The sequence below is a fragment of the Gossypium raimondii genome, chromosome 11 (assembly GCF_025698545.1).
Source record: "Gossypium raimondii isolate GPD5lz chromosome 11, ASM2569854v1, whole genome shotgun sequence".
NCBI lineage: Eukaryota > Viridiplantae > Streptophyta > Magnoliopsida > Malvales > Malvaceae > Gossypium > Gossypium raimondii.
In genome coordinates, this window is record NC_068575.1 from 59,561,491 (window position 1) to 59,577,314 (window position 15,824).

Sequence of the window (15,824 nt, forward strand, 5' to 3'; positions counted from 1 at the left end):
TATTCAATTATGGAAAGTGGAAAAACAAAAAACTGCAACTGCAGCCATTGAAGATATGAATTAACTCAAGAGGGGCCTATGGAAACATGCAAACATTTGATGAATAAATAAAAGCTAAAAAGCTCAGTAAACCAACTCGATGTTCGCTTTCAGTCACAGTGTCATCAATAGCTCCCAGTAGATGCTTGAGACCATGACATGTTGCTTCATGAATCCAACGCCGATGAAGCAGTCTGAATTCTGGACAACGACTTCACGATCTCATCCATAGCAGGTCGAACTGTTGGATTCTGCTTCAAGCAACTATTTATCAATTGGACGACAACTAGAACAAGTTCTGAAGGATAATTCTCTAGCATGGAGGGCTCAATCAAGTCCTTCAAACCCTCCCTTCCATTGTCAACCACATTGCTTAATATGTCTGATAAGTTCATATGTTCATCGCTATAGAATGCGGTCACCTCTTTTCCCGTTATCACTTCGAGCAAGAGAACCCCGAATGCATAAACATCAAGCTTTGTGGAGACCAGACCATTTTCCAAATACTCAGGAGCCATATAGCCTTTTGTTCCAACAATGTGCTTTGTCAATGCAAATTCGCCCTCTCCTCCTCCGGTCGACCTCGCCAGAGCAAAGTTGGTAATCTTAGCCCTGAAATCACCATCAAGAAGAACATTACTGGTTTTTAAGTCCTTGTGGACATGAGGAGGATTGGTGAAGCTATGCAGGTAGTTAAGTCCTGTTGCTACATCTAATGCAACCTGAATTTGGTCTTTCCAACTAAAGTATTTCCCATTGTCGTCTCTGTTAAAGATCCAGTCGCTCAATGCACCGTTGGCAGCGTACTCGTAAACCAGGTACCAGTTCCCCTGGTTGATGCAAACTCCGGAAAGGCGAATAAGATTTGAATGGTAGACCTTGTTTAAAATTTGTATCTCCTTTGAGACATCTCCATGAACTTTCTTGATGGCTGCAAAATCACCATTGATCACACCACGGTAAACCGATCCTTTAATATGATTGCTGGTGCTGAAGTCATCTGTTGCAACCTGTAATTCTTCGAATTTGTAGATTTTGAGATTGATCGATTGAGCTATACTTGACATGCTATCTATGAAGTCCTGAGATCCATCATCCAAGCTTTTCTCCAATGGTTTTTCATAAGCCTCTAAGCTTTCCGAGCTAATGATCGGATCTGTTTTCTTCTTTGTTTTACGGAAGAACATACAGAAAATCACCATGCAAACAACCGATATGAGACCAACTCCCCCAAGAACACCAACGAGTATATAAATCCATGTTCTGTTTGAGCTTCCACCCGGGGGAGAATTTGGTGGTGGTGGTGAAGCCCGCGGCGGAGGCGGAGAAGGTGCTGTGACTCTAGACGGTGGATCCCGGAGGGGAACCAAAAGTGAAGTGAAGAAAAAAATGGTGGAACGGAGATCAGGAAGCTGATTAGCTTCAAGGGTCCTCTCAGGATCCGCCCCAAACAATTCACTAATACCTTGAATAGTATCACCTTCAGCAATTGGATAACTCAACAAATAGTTAATTCCAACATCAGTTTGATTCTTTGTAGGACAAGCACATCTAAGAGGAACTGTAATCCTCATTCCAGCGGTCAAATTTCGAGTTGAAATCCCAGGCTGCTGATTTTGTATAGCTTGACAAGTTGAAAGCGCTTGAAAAGTGTTATTTGCAATCAAAAAATACCCTTCTCCACCCCCAACCGTGTAGCTTGTGTTCTTCTGATAATGGTCACCAGAACATGAACAGTTGACTGGAACTATAACCATCTGGTTTGTTCGGAATGTTGCTGTCTCAGAAACTTCATTTATGGTGGCGACTTGAGATGGATCAGAAGATAAGAGATTGGAGATTGATGTAACGTTGTTAAACAAGGGTTGGGATCTGAAAACCAGGTAACTTTGGCAACTCATGCTTACGCCATTACAGTTGTATCCAAGAACAGAATCCGAAGTGTCTGGATTTTCACAATCTGTTGTCTTTCGTCCGACATAAGGCTGCTGAGCTTGAATCAAGAAACTACAGCAAAATAAACAGAGGGTTAAAAGAGAAATAAGAGACAAAGAATCCATGGCCAAATATTAGATTACAGAGAATATGTTTTCTCGATGGGTGAATATATAATATGTTGGTTTTTAGTAAACCATGTGGAACTGAAGAATAGTCTAACAAGCCTGCATCATGTTGAATTTGTAATGGAGAATTACACAGGGAGATTGGTGGGCGACTGAAACATTAATCAATGCTAAACTTTTTTACTTTTTGATAATAATCAATCAATCAATGCTAAACGATTACAGAATAGGAAAAATAATTATAACATGTGATAGAGAAAGGAAGTATAAAGTACGCGTAATGACAGGTGTTTTGTGTAGGTTGGCTTACCATTTCCAAGCTTGAAACTTAAAAGAAGTCTTCAGATACGTAACATCGAAGTGAAAATTATAATATTGAATTACAAAGTTGACTTTGGGTTTGATTGGTTTTATAATTAAAAAATGATTAAATTCAGTAATCCATCCAAGGGTTGACCGCATTTGTCTGTTTCTTCCCCTTCTGTCGCAATTTGCAGACGATATGAAATTAAACATTATTGCTTGGTCAAATGAGACTGTCAAAGCCGCCAGTAAAGTTAACTTGTCTTTACATGCTATCAGGAATGGAGGAGGCCTTTGCCTCGAAAATTTTTACTATCTTCAAAAATTTTAATCAGAACTTCTAAGTTTTAATTAGTTTAATTTTCTCAAAATTTTTAAAATTTTAATCAGAACTTCTAAATTTTACTAATAATGAATTATCTTTTTAGTTTTTAAAAATATGGATATTAAATTATTGCAAATTAAAATAAAAAAAAACTAAAATCTCAATTTTTTTTAATTCATAATTAGTAGTTCAAATTAGATATTACAAAAATGTAATTATTCAACTGTCATTGTCGGGGACCTTTGACTCAGCCAACGAGCTCTATTATGTTAAAGGAAGAAAACAAATTGTTTAGCCAAATGAGATTTGAGTTTTAGTTCGATTAATATGATTATTTTTGTCAATGTAGGAAGATATGAGTTTGAGAATACTGAAATGCATTATACTTCTATTTATGGGTTAGGAGAGGCTATGGATAAGTTCAGACTTTTTATCAAAAAGAACGGAAAAAAAAATATTTAGGAGCAAATACAAAAAGCAGAAACTGATGGTTAACATGGAGATTGAGTGTACGAGGATATAGAAAGTCGTATGATTAAGAGGTCCAACAGAGTTTTGGTAATATGCATGAAAAAACTTGCAAACATTTGATGAATAAATAAAAGCTAAAAAACTCACTAAAACTAACATGATATTCCATTTCAGTCACAGTGTCATCAAGAGCTCCCAGTAGATGTTTGAGACCATGACATGTTGCTTGACAAATCCCATGTCGATGAACTAGTCAGAATTCTGGAGAACGACTGCACGATTTCATCCATAGCAGGCCTAGCTGTTGGATTCTGCTTCAAGCAACTATTTATCAATTGGACAACAACCACGGCAAGTTCTGCAGGATAGTTCTCTAGCATAGAGGGTTCAATCAAGTGCTTCAAACCCTCCTTTCCATTCTCTACCATATTGCTCAATCTGTCTGATAAGTTATTATGTTCATCGCTATAAAATGCGGTCGCCTCTTTTCCCGTTATTACTTCGAGCAAGAGAACCCCAAATGCATAAACATCAAGCTTTGTGGAGACTAAACCATTTTCCAAATACTCGGGAGCCATATAACCCTTTGTTCCAACAATGTGCCTTGTCAATGCAAATTCGCCTTCTCGCCCTTCGGTTGACCTCGCCATAGCAAAGTTGGTAATCTTAGCCCTGAAATCACCATCAAGAAGAACATTGCTGGTTTTTAGGTCCTTGTGGACATGAGGAGGATTGGTGAAGCTATGCAGGTAGTTAAGTCCTGTTGCTACATCTAATGCAATCCGAATTCGGTCTTTCCAGCAGAAGTATTTCCCACTGTCGTCTCTGTTAAAGATCCAGTCGCTCAATGTGCCGTTGGCAGCATACTCATAAACCAGGTACCAGTTCCCGTCATTGATACAAACTCCGGAAAGGCGAATAAGATTCGAATGGTAGACCTTGTTTAACAGTTGTATCTCCTTTGAGACATCTCCATGAACTTTCTTGATGGCTGCAAAATCACCATTGATTACACCGCGGTAAACCGATCCTTTGATATGATTGCTGGTGCTGAAGTTATCTGTCGCAACCTGCAATTCTTTGAATTTGTATACTTTGAGATTGATTGATTGAGCTATACTTAACATACTATCCAAGAAGGCCTGAGATCCATCCTCCAAGCTTTTCTCCAATGGTTTTTCACAAGCCTCGAAGCTTTCCAAGCTAATGATCGGATCGGTTTTCTTCTTTGTTTTGCTGAAGAACATACAGAAAATCACCATGCAAACAACCAATATGAGACCAACTCCCCCAAGAACACCAGCAAGTATATAAATCCATGTTCTGTCTGAGCTTCCACTCGGGGTGGAATTTGGTGGTGATGGTGACGGTGGTGGCGGTGGAGGTGGAGAAGGCACTGTGATTCTAGACGGAGGGTTACGGAGAGGAACCAAAAGTGAAGTCTCGAAAAAAACGGTGGAACTGGGATCAGGAAGCTGATTAGCTTCAAGGGTCCTCTCAGGATCCTCCCCAAACAATGCACTAATACTTGAAACAGTCTCACCTTCAGCAACTGGATAACTCAACAAATAGTTAATTCCAACATCTGTTTGATTCCTTGTGGGACAAGCACATCTAACAGGAACTGTAATTCTCATTCCAGGGGTCAAACTTTCAGATGGAATCACAGGCTGTTGGTTTTGTATAGCTTGACAAGTTGAAAGGGCTTGGAAAGTGCTATTTGCAATTAAAAAGTACCCATCTCCACTCTGAATTATGTAACTTGTGTTTCTCTGATAATGGTCACCAGAACATGAACAGTTGACTGGAACTATAACCATCTGGTTTGTTTGGAATGTTGCTGTCTCAGAAACTTCATTTATGGCGGCGATTTGAGATGGATCAGAAGATAAGAGATTCGAGATTGATGTAACGTTGTTAAACAAGGGTTGGGATCTGAAAACCAGGTAACTTTGGCAACTCCTGTTTACGCCGTTACAGGTGTACCCAAGAACAGAATCTGAAGTGTCTGGATTTCGACAATCTGTTGTCTTTTTTCCGACATAAGGCTGCTGAGCTTGAATCAAGGAACAGCAGCAAAATAAGCAGAGGGTTAAAATAGAGACGAGAGACAGAATCCATGGCCGAATATTAGATTGTGGAGAATTGTTCGGAGATGGGTGAATATATTGGTTTTTTGGAAAACTACGTGAAACTGAAGAATAGTCAACATATTGGATTTTGTAATAAAGCAGTTTGGTGGGATAAGAAAAACACGATATGCGCGTAATAATAAGTATTCTCTTTATGTGGTTTACCACTTCCGAATCTCTCTCTTTCTTCCCCTTCTGTTCCAACTTGCAGACAAGCCAAAGTTGAAAACTTTATTGCTATGGGTGCTAGTTGGTTGCCTGGTTGGTCAAATCCGACTGTCGAAACCGTCAGAAAAGTTCAAGTTTTCAAGTGTGTTCAATAATTTCAAGTTTTGATCACTTTGAGTTTAGATCATTTCAAATTTGGATCTAGATTTTTATAACTATATCAAGGGCAAATGAAGCAGAGAGGCTTCGGGATGAAAAATAGATTCAAATATCTACAAGTTTTTAATTAATTTTATGGATATGGATGTTCCGAAAATATATGAAGTGAAGAAAAATTCAAGCAAGAAGACATTCTAATTTGTTGAAAAAGTTCATTCACATTGAGAAGCTATAAGAAAAGCCCAAGCAAAAGTAAAAATGAAAACAATGTTCTCCCACTGAACTTCTCAATACTTTTAAGTGGCAAGATACGATATCGTAATGCATACTAAGCAAGCTATACCGAACCAATAACTAAAACAATAACAACTGCATTCACAATTCTCTAATCCTCCTACTCCGCGGATTTCAAGTAGGGTAACTAAAATCGTGATTACAAGACACAGGATGCCAGGTACAATGTCATCTCGAAATCTATCGGCCAACCAATCTGGCGTAATGACAAATAGGATGAAACGCGAAACTGTTACATTCAACAAACAGAATATCATTATCCGAAGTGAGATGTAAAACAGGTGTATGCATACGTTTAAAATGTTGTTTCAAACCTGGAAAGGTATCTGGAAAAAACAGGTGCAAAGCAACAGCAAGAAACGCAACCCAGCAACCAAATTGGCCTCTGCATCATTTTAGTAAATATGACACTATAAAACACTGAAACCGATACTAATCAACTGAGACCAATATTGTATATCGACAAGCACCTTACGATTTTGAAGAGTACAGTTGGGAAACTGGCGAGGAGAAATAATACTAGGAGGTTAGTCAGCATGTGCGATCTCTGTCCCATACGGTTCATGAGTAATAAAAATCTGTAGAGAAAGCAAATAATATACAAAAATAATCTGTTCATATATCACATAGTACTACTTGCTTATCCAAGCATGTTCAAGGCATGCATGACAATAATTAAATAATGATGAAACAAACTCTTCTCTATTTTTTTAGTATTGTGTAGTTTGGTCAATCTATTTTTGATGAATTGTGTCTCTTGTATCTCTTTACTCTTTCTTTTCCAGCAGATCTGGTTCTGATCCTAAACCATTTATATCGATGCATATGAGGAACCACCATTTCTATCTTCGGACGAGTATGACGATATGACAATCCTTGTTAGAATTTCAGCATCCCAAAAGCCTTCAAAACTTAATCCTTTATCATATCCTTCTAAGAATTCTAAACCCCAAAGCATCCTCAAACTTTAATCCTAGAATACAGCAAAAGTAGCTGAATTATTGAAATCCTATGCAAGAAGAGTACCCCAGTTGGCATCAACAGATTGCCAGCATTTCTGGTTAAGGAGAATATCACTAGTTTTCATCTAAAATTAAAGGAAAAGAAACTAATATTTTACTTGATCATACAACCAAATCAACATCTTTGAACCATTGTAGAAACCCCACCCCCACCCCCCAAAAAAATAAAAGAACCCTAACTTTGCCAACCCCAAATTGATCAAAAAAGAAAGAGAAGATAATCAATGCAACAATATGGAGAAGAAAGTTAAATAAAGAAAGCAAGAAGTGGGTTAACTCACAAAGCAAAAATGGTGCCACCCCATTGAAAAGCGGATCGTGCCCCAGTAGATCCAAAATCCAAATCAGAAAAACTGTTCACTTTCATCTCCATATTCCTCTCTTTTTTTTCTTTTTCTTTTTTGAAGTAATGTTTATCAAAACTTTAAAAGACTCTTCCAGTTAAAAGTCTAGTCTTGTCATTCAACAGAGCTTTGGAAATACGATGTTGGCTTCTGTCGCCTGATTGGTTTCATGGTCGGGATATCTTGTACCCGAAGTGTTTTGTCTACCCACAATATGTGCCACGTGGCAGATATGTAGCCCTTGCATATTTGAGATCAGGATCTTGATATATGATTATTCCCTGTTCTTCGTAGGAGAAAAACGAAAAAATGGAAACGAAAATTCAGTTAAAAGCTTTGTAGGAGAAGAAGCTGAATCTCTATCCCAGACTCCAAAATTAAGGCCTACGGATAGTCCACAGCATCAAACAAAGGGAAAGGTACAAAGGAAACTAATGATACATTCATAAAACTTTAGCCATTAACATTTCAGTCACTATCTTGCCTATGGTGAGACTATCAGTTAAACATGCAAAAGCAATAGCTTTTTCTGGTTTAATATACTATTTAGTACCTGAGTTTAAATTTAATATTCAATTTGGTACTTAAGTTTTTTTTTTCCAATTAAGAACCTATATTTTTCTTTACTAGAGCATGCTAAATTTTTATTGGGATGTTGTTTAATTTGAATACTAAATTATATATTGAAATCAAACTCAAATATTAAATTAATAGTATATTATTTTTAATGTTAAAAGCTATGGAGTTAAAAACAAGATTGAGAGTAAAAATTCAGTGGGAAAGATTTAGGGTCTACATCTATTAAATTAAAAGTATTATCCAAAGTCCAAAAACGAACATGTTATTATTGTCCAAGTAAATTTGTAAAACTAAGAGTTCGAACTCAATTTTATGATAATTTTTTTATTATAAACATGAAAACCAATGTAATAAATATAACTTGAAACATTTAAGGGTAAAATATCCTTCAAGTTCTTATACTCTTTGTATATTTAGAATTTAGTCCTTTACAATTACTAAAACTATTAAAATTCTTATGTTAAATTCAGTTTCATTATAACACGTGTATTATTTTAATTGCAAAATGTCACCTTAATGAATTTAACAAAAAAATTAATATATTAAAATTGAACCTTAAATTTTGAATTTAAAAAGTATAAATACTTTAAAATAATAGTAGAAAGATTAAATTATAAATATATATATATATATATATATATGAAAATATAAAGATGCATATTTAGGATATGCTTATCCAGTCAAAATGTAGGGAAATAGATAGAGACCGAAAAATGAAAAGAAAATTAATTCTTAACATATTTGATAGCAGAGACAAGTGGGAGAAAAACAAAATAAGAAATATAATCATTTTTTATTTATGTGAACAAAAATAAATCATTCTAATTTGAAATGATAATAGAAAAAAAAATGTTAAAAAATGTAAGTGTTCAAAATGATAATTGAAGTTTAACCATGTTTCAGCCATTGCAGTTAAAAAGACAAGAAGATTAGTCAATGTTGTGTGATTCATCAAGAATCACAGACCATAGAAGCCTTTGTAAATCGCTGGCACTTGGGATCACATTCAAAATGTAACACACATTTGTTCAACATGTCATCAACAAGTCCTATCAGTATGATCAACAGAAAATAGATTGAATCTGTGGACTAAATCAACCACACTTTTTCCCTCTAGATTTTCAGTAATCTTCCATTGGAAACACTTCCATTAAAACGAGTCTGCAAATAAAATCCAGATTTTGAGTCATGAACACCTTGAAATAGTAGCGGTAACTTTGTCTTGCGATTGATATTTAATCTCCGAATAGAATCTGACGAGTTCATCAAGATACCACATCTCTAGCAAATAGGAGGTCACAGATCTTTTCCTCCATAGGAATGGATTCGCGGAAATAAGCATCCTTCCGTAGGCTTTTCTTTTCCTTCCTATATGTTTCTGCATTTGAGACTCTACTGAGTTTCTCAAGACCAGCTACTAGAACACAATATGTGCCTAAAGAAGGATAAATCCCTTTCTTTCGCATTGTTTTGTATATTTTAAGTCCTTTATCAGCAGTGCCAGCAGCAAAGTAGACGCCAACCAAAGCAGTGTAGGTAGCAACACATTTCTGATCATCAGGCAGTGAATCAAAAATCTTTGCGGCACAAGTTGGCCTTCTAGCACAACCAAGCCTATAAATTAGTAGTGAAGCTAGATAAACTCCAAGAGAATGTCCGGTGCTAGTCATTTCCACAACTATCTCAACTATATCAGTAAACGTGTTTGATCGTATTAAACAGCCTATCAAAGCAAGATACGCAGTTCTCTCAAGTTTTATACCTGTTTTCACACTGTATTTGAAGGTCAATAAAGCACCATCCACCCTACAGTGACCACAATTTACGTGTACGATGGCGGACATCAGTTCAGAGTCCAACTTTATATTCTTATCCATCAATTCAGTAAGTAAACTGTCAACAGCTTGAAGATTTTGCTTTTTCAAGAGAACCCACACTAGTCCTCTGTCTAAACTTGAAGGATCTTCAAAATCATTTCCTTTATACTCAACTACCCTTTCATTGTCAATGCATTCAACAGAGATATGAGGATGAACTTGCCTGAGGAGGGCATCTCTCTCGCCAGCAGCTTTAAAAGTTTCAAGAGCTAATAGAAATATGGGGTACCGGAGGACAAGATGATTTTCTTTCATGTACTGAAGGATTTGGATAATTGGCCATGTCTCCCCTGCTTTGCAACATTTCTCAACCAAAATATTGCATGCAGCTTTGTCAGGCTTAACTCTGGCTTCTTGCATTTTGCTGAAAATCTCAAGGGCTTCTTCGTACTTGCCTGGATCCACCACCAACATCATCCTTGTAAGCATTATACTCCAGCAAAGACAGCTAGATATAGCCAAAGCAAATTCATTCATCTCTTATAATGCCAAACCACAAAAAAAATGTACAAGTACATTTCTTGATCAAAGAAAACTATTGACAAACTCAGATATAAGCTTTCACATTAATTGTACTATTGTGACCACTTAAAAATATGATCTTAAAATAAAAAAGATGAAGAGGCTATGAATGCGAGTCATCACACCATTTGGGCCTTTACCATAATGCTGAAGTTTTCAAGAGTTTTAGATAATCTGAGTTTTCAATAGATAGCATGCTCGGATATGAAGCATGAAATCAGATGCGCAAAAAGATTCAAGAAAATTACATCAAGCATTCAAACTAGGCCTTGTTTGAACAAAAAGATCCAACCATGTTCTCTTGGGCTCTCCTCCCCTCCCTTGACATTGGTGTTTCTCATTACCTTAAAATCTCTCAAATGAACCAAAGAGAGTATCATGAACAGAACATTCATTCCTCATTAATTAAAACATACAATGCCATGAAAGCGGTGTTACCTATGCATATGAACATCCTAACTTTATATTTGATGCACTGTCAACGTTTTAATTACATATACAGTCATTAAATTACAACTAGCTACATCATTATAGGCAACAGAGCAATTGTGCATCTCATTTAGACATATCAACAAACAGGAAGCCAGCAATACTCAAAATAGTCCTTCATCAACTTACCAGCCCCAAAGAGATACTCCATTAGCACTGTATAAGTGTGACAATTTGGAGAAATACCAGACTGAAGCATCTCCTTATAAACAGCAGTACCTTCCTTAACTCTTTGATTATCAAACAAAACTTTCATATAAGCTGTATATGAAACAACAGTGGGAAAACATCCTTTTCCTCTCATTTCCTCCCACGTTTCCACGGCCCCATCAACATCTCCACTCTTTGAAAGCCAATGCAAAATCGAAGTATAAGTAACAGCATCAATTTTTAAGCCTTTTTCTTGCATTTGCTGAAATAAATACTTCATTGATGAAACCCTCCCAGCTTCTCCAAAAATGTCAAGCATTGTTGTGTAAGTGAACTGGTCATGCTTAAAGCTTTTAACTTTACCAACCCAGTTGAAAAAAAGCCAAGCTTTTTCCATTGGTGGGTGGGTTTTGAGGACTTGGTTGACTGTAAAAGAGTCCCATCTGATGGGTAACTGTTTCAGTTGGGTTTCAGCCGATTCCCAAGTTGAGTACTTGAGGATTTTGTAAATGTTTGAGATCGTGTCTCTCATGTAAACTTTTGGCTCAACATCAAATGGTTTCATTGGAGTTTTCAAGGCTTTGGTAAACTTATGTTTGGTGCGTGGTGTTCTGCGTTTGTTTTGATGAAGGGAATGTAAAAATTTGAGGGGACGATTCCAATTTCTGAATTTTGCAGCAAGTCCATGGAGATAATTTATTCTCAACATGTAGTGAGATCACAGATGAGAGGTTTTTCATGGAAAAGCTTCTGCTTTTTAATCCCAATGGCTGAGGAGCCGAGAGGAGTTGACGACCGCTGGGAGACTGCTGATTTATTTAACCTGGAAAGGCTTGAGGCCAATACAAAATGTCGAAAAGCTTGAGAAGATTTTCAATTTGGTACTTGAATTTGGTACCTTTTTAAGTCCCATACCAACCGCATATGATCGCATGGCACAATGAATATTTATACTTATTTCTTGAGATAAAAAAAATTTAAATACTAAATTGAACTTAAATCGAAACTTATATATTTATCTAAGAAAAAAAATACAAATATTAAATTAAAAATTAAATACCAAATTAAATATTGAAACAAACTTAAATGCTAAATTGAAATAAAAGAATTTAAATACTAAATTGAACATTATAATCAAATTTAGGTATTGAATAATTATTTTAATCCGACAATATTATTAAAGCTTGATTAAATTTCAGACAAAATATATTATTGAGCAAAAATACACGTTTTTAAAATAATATTCGTCCATAAATTTGACATTGATAATAAAATTTTAAAATGGCAACCAATGAATTTAAAATTTCCAATCCAGATTAATTGTCAATAAGTTTTAAGCTTCAGAGTATACATTTATTTTTTTCTTTTCTTGATAGACAACTTTCAAGTTTCGAGCTTCTTCCTCTTCTTATTTTTGTTGGGTTTTCTGTTGTTTTTTTCCTCAAGCTATTAACAATTTCTCATTTCCTATTGTTATATCTATACTATCTTAAATCCTCATAGCATGTAAGCCCTTGAATTATCCTTAAGCTGCATATGCCAAAGATATTAAGGGGGAAAAAAAGATGTAAAAACAGAAAATTTCAATCATAACATCATGTTACAACTTACAAACGCTATTAAATTTCCGTGGGGAAAACCAGAGACATCTTGCTAGTTATAGTAATAATAGTTTGCCAGGAGGAATCAAAATAGAATTGCCTAATGCTCCCTTTCATACTCTGATCTCCATCCATTGATCAACGATGCCACGTTTTTAACAAAATCTTTCCAAGTGTTATTCTTGAAAGACTCAACTGCTAACATCTCAACTAAGAGCAAGAACCACACCGATCATCATGTTATTTATGTGGTGATCGGGATTCGGACAACTCTCCCAATTGTTGCACATACTGAAATTTGGACAGCACTCAACATATTGTCCATTTTGGACACTCACAAGTCTCGGGGCTTAGTCATCCAAAAGGGAGCTTCTCTCAGATCGAAACAAACACCACCAGATTAAGAGAATCCTTGTGAGAGCAAAAGAACTCTCTTAAAGGAGAAATCATTTTTGGATGACAAAGTCTCAAGGGGATGTTAGAGTACGCGGGAATGATGACCAAACGTGCAATGATGTGGGGGAGACATCTGATGGTCATTCAAATTTATAAGTCAGCTGACCCTGGAGGGCAAGTAGATCCGATATTTGAATTGCACAGGCAAGAAGCATTGGTGAAAATTGAGTCAAAGAACCAACTGCTAGGACTCTTGGGATAGATAAATGCACATGCATTACTACTTTAATAGCAGCAGACAAATCCCAGAAATCAAATACCTGCAGAAAATGAAATCCTTATACCCAAAAGTTGCAGATTACAATTACAACTAGCTAGTATCTGCCATACTATGTTGCTCTGTCTCTTTATTTTTCTTGAAAATGTCCTAGTCCGATCCCCAGCATATAAGTATGGGATATGATCTTCCAAGAACCCTTTAAATTTAACAGAAACGAACTTTAAAACATTGAACATACCTGTTTACGACATGTGCACCTAAATCCAAGTAACATAGCTGCCAAGGATCAGAGCACTTTTGGCCCTCAAATTAAGCAATACAGCATCAAGTAACCAAGCAAAACTACCATACTGAACGTAAATACCATATTAGCATCAAGTTTCAACTTTACTGCAGCTTGATTCTGCAGCTTCCAACCACTTGGCTTCAGTTGATTCACAAACATCTCGTTTTCCATTGCTTACCTCGAGATTCCACTTTAACCTACACGGATCATGTTCTAGCTTATATATGCATACAAGCCAGAAAATACCATTACCAGGTAATAAACATTTCAAAAATATATCCAATAAGTAATTTGAATATAACATTAGAGCAGTACAAGCTTTGTCCTGAAAATTTTCATTTCATTGAACTGCATCGATCAAGATGTGCATTTGTTAACTTGATAGTATCCTACAAATAAATGGGGAAGGATCAGCAGAGGCAGTGTTACAGCAGGCAATTTGTCACAAAATATGCCTAATCTGTCCCTGAATAAACTAAAATCTGCAGTACCATACATAAGCCGTGGATAGTAATGAAAATTTTCCAAATTCAAACACCCAATTCCATACAACTATTCTTTATAGAGATCACCATATATGTAAGAACTCATAAGACCATCAATTGAGGAAGAACTAACAATTAAATCCCAATTTAATGGGAACTTTATATAATATAAATTACAGCAACAAAGAGAAAAACGAAATTCTATCATTATCATCCTTGTAGAAGAATACATCCAACATTAGAACTATTTCTCCTGCTTCTTTCACAAAGCCTTTTGTATCAAACATAACAAGAAGCATCAAATCAAGGCCTTTTCGTCTAAACAAATGTTTTAGACAATTCAACCTCATCTAAACCAACAAGAATAAGAATTATACACCAACAAAAACAAAAGAGTTAGTTTTGCCTGTAAGCTATGTAATTAGCCAAAGCAATCAAAGGGGCAGCTTTCTCAGAATCAAATCCTTGGAGCAACTCTAATGAATCACTTCTCAATTTCTCTGCAAACTCCTTTGACTTCTCTATTCCAATCAACTTTGGATAAGTGACTTTATCAGCCAACAAATCTTTTCCTGCAGTCTTCCCTAATTCCTTAGATGATTTTGTCACATCGAGAATGTCATCCACAACCTGAAACAAAAGCCCAATATACCTTGCAAATTTCCTCAACCTTTCCACATCTTCATCACATCCACCTCCAAGAATTGCCCCCAAAACTACAGCAGCTTCAAGCAAAGCAGCAGTTTTATGAACATGAATGAATTCTAAATGATCCAACCCCACATCTGTTAGTCCCTCACTATTTATATCCACAACTTGACCAGCCACCAACCCTTCAGCCCCAATAGATTTAGCTAATTCTCCAATTGCCCTTACAATCCTACCAGGCGTAACACCAACTGTAGAAACAGCTACATGTTCAAAAGCAAAAGCTAAAAGAGCATCCCCAGCTAAGACAGCGATATCCTCACCAAAAACTTTGTGATTAGTTGGTTTCCCTCTCCGAAGATCATCGTTGTCCATGCAAGGAAGATCATCGTGGATTAAAGACATAGTATGAATCATTTCAACAGCACAAGCTGCTGGCATAGCCATGGATTCTTGGCCACCAACAAGCTCACAAGCAGCTAAACAAAGCACCGGTCGGACCCTTTTGCCACCTGCCAAAAGAGAGTAACGCATTGCTTCATGGATTTTAACAGGTTCACGGAGTGAAACAGCAGAGTCCAGGGCTTGGTTAATCATAGTGGCCTTTTGAACCATGTAAGTTTTGAAATCAAAGCTTGGGTTTTGAGGCTGCTGTTGTTCTTCTTCTTCCTTGACCGCGTCTCCTTTGGTAATGACCGAGCAAATTGAAGGAATAGATGCAAAGCCGCGTGTTTTGGAGGTTGAAGATGACAGATTCATGAGGGGGTTGAATGGAAGGGATCTGGGCAAAAGAGAATATTTGGATCTAGAAGCTTGGTTGAAAATGGAGTAAGATTGAACCCAAGAACACAGATTCACCGAAGCCATATTTTTCTTTTCCTCTCTTTGGGTATTTAAAAGATGGGATCTTTGTTTGATGTAGAAGCAAAAACAAGCTAATTACAATGAAAGCTAAAAAAACCAAAATCTTTGCAATGCAAATTCCACTATGAAAACACAAAAACCGGTCATGAAGTCAAGCAATGGGTATGGGGAGTTGGGACATTGGAAAATAGCATAAAATGAATAATAATAAAAAAGAAGTAAAAAGTGGCACAGATCTGGGAAATGAAGGATATGTGTGGGGAAGTGGGGGAAGTGGATGAGCAGTATATACGTGAATGGAAACGGATGAGTATTGAGCATTATATG

General features: G+C 36.4%; 5 protein-coding genes across 5 annotated transcripts; all 5 read right to left on the reverse strand.

The window, feature by feature from the left end:
• Nucleotides 1–21: 21 nt before the first annotated feature.
• LOC105802201 (lysM domain receptor-like kinase 4) lies at nucleotides 22–2,300 on the reverse strand. Its single transcript, XM_012633701.2, has one exon. The coding sequence runs from the start codon at nucleotides 2,097–2,099 to the stop codon at nucleotides 207–209; it is 1,893 nt and encodes a 630-aa protein (XP_012489155.1). The 5' UTR covers nucleotides 2,100–2,300; the 3' UTR covers nucleotides 22–206.
• Nucleotides 2,301–3,248: 948 nt separating this feature from the next.
• LOC105800894 (lysM domain receptor-like kinase 4) lies at nucleotides 3,249–5,561 on the reverse strand (the record flags this gene model as incomplete). Its single annotated transcript, XM_012632259.2, has 1 exon — nucleotides 3,249–5,561. A coding segment is annotated over one exon (2,175 nt), but the record flags the coding sequence as incomplete, so codon positions are not given.
• Nucleotides 5,562–5,858: 297 nt separating this feature from the next.
• Nucleotides 5,859–7,733, reverse strand: LOC105802199 (cold-regulated 413 plasma membrane protein 1). Its single transcript, XM_012633696.2, has 4 exons — nucleotides 7,258–7,733; nucleotides 6,425–6,532; nucleotides 6,269–6,339; nucleotides 5,859–6,183 (listed from the first exon to the last, which is right to left on the reverse strand). The coding sequence occupies exons 1-4, from the start codon at nucleotides 7,347–7,349 to the stop codon at nucleotides 5,957–5,959; spliced, it is 498 nt and encodes a 165-aa protein (XP_012489150.1). The 5' UTR covers nucleotides 7,350–7,733; the 3' UTR covers nucleotides 5,859–5,956.
• A 1,018-nt stretch (nucleotides 7,734–8,751) lies between these two features.
• Nucleotides 8,752–11,845, reverse strand: LOC105802198 (pentatricopeptide repeat-containing protein At2g01390). The gene is made up of 2 exons (XM_012633694.2): nucleotides 10,917–11,845; nucleotides 8,752–10,171 (listed from the first exon to the last, which is right to left on the reverse strand). The coding sequence occupies exons 1-2, from the start codon at nucleotides 11,644–11,646 to the stop codon at nucleotides 9,165–9,167; spliced, it is 1,737 nt and encodes a 578-aa protein (XP_012489148.1). The 5' UTR covers nucleotides 11,647–11,845; the 3' UTR covers nucleotides 8,752–9,164.
• Nucleotides 11,846–14,114: 2,269 nt separating this feature from the next.
• LOC105802197 (geranylgeranyl pyrophosphate synthase, chloroplastic) lies at nucleotides 14,115–15,824 on the reverse strand. The gene has a single exon (XM_012633693.2). It carries the CDS (start codon nucleotides 15,498–15,500, stop codon nucleotides 14,382–14,384), a length of 1,119 nt encoding a protein of 372 aa, XP_012489147.1. The 5' UTR covers nucleotides 15,501–15,824; the 3' UTR covers nucleotides 14,115–14,381.

What these genes read in the sequence shown, in the direction of transcription:
- LOC105802201 (XM_012633701.2), bottom strand. Translation starts at nt 2,099, where the DNA reads ATGGATTCTTTGTCTCTTATTTCTCTTTTAACCCTCTGTTTATTTTGC.
- LOC105802199 (XM_012633696.2), bottom strand. Translation starts at nt 7,349, where the DNA reads ATGGAGATGAAAGTGAACAGTTTTTCTGATTTGGATTTTGGATCTACT. An exon ending in GTACTCTTCAAAATCGTAAG is followed by an intron (nt 6,340 to 6,424) that starts GTGCTTGTCGAT and finishes AAAATGATGCAG; the next exon opens with AGGCCAATTTGGTTGCTGGG. An exon ending in TTTTCCAGATACCTTTCCAG is followed by an intron (nt 6,184 to 6,268) that starts GTTTGAAACAAC and finishes TGAATGTAACAG; the next exon opens with TTTCGCGTTTCATCCTATTT.
- LOC105802198 (XM_012633694.2), bottom strand. Translation starts at nt 11,646, where the DNA reads ATGTTGAGAATAAATTATCTCCATGGACTTGCTGCAAAATTCAGAAAT. An exon ending in GGAGTATCTCTTTGGGGCTG is followed by an intron (nt 10,172 to 10,916) that starts GTAAGTTGATGA and finishes TGGTGGATCCAG; the next exon opens with GCAAGTACGAAGAAGCCCTT.
- LOC105802197 (XM_012633693.2), bottom strand. Translation starts at nt 15,500, where the DNA reads ATGGCTTCGGTGAATCTGTGTTCTTGGGTTCAATCTTACTCCATTTTC.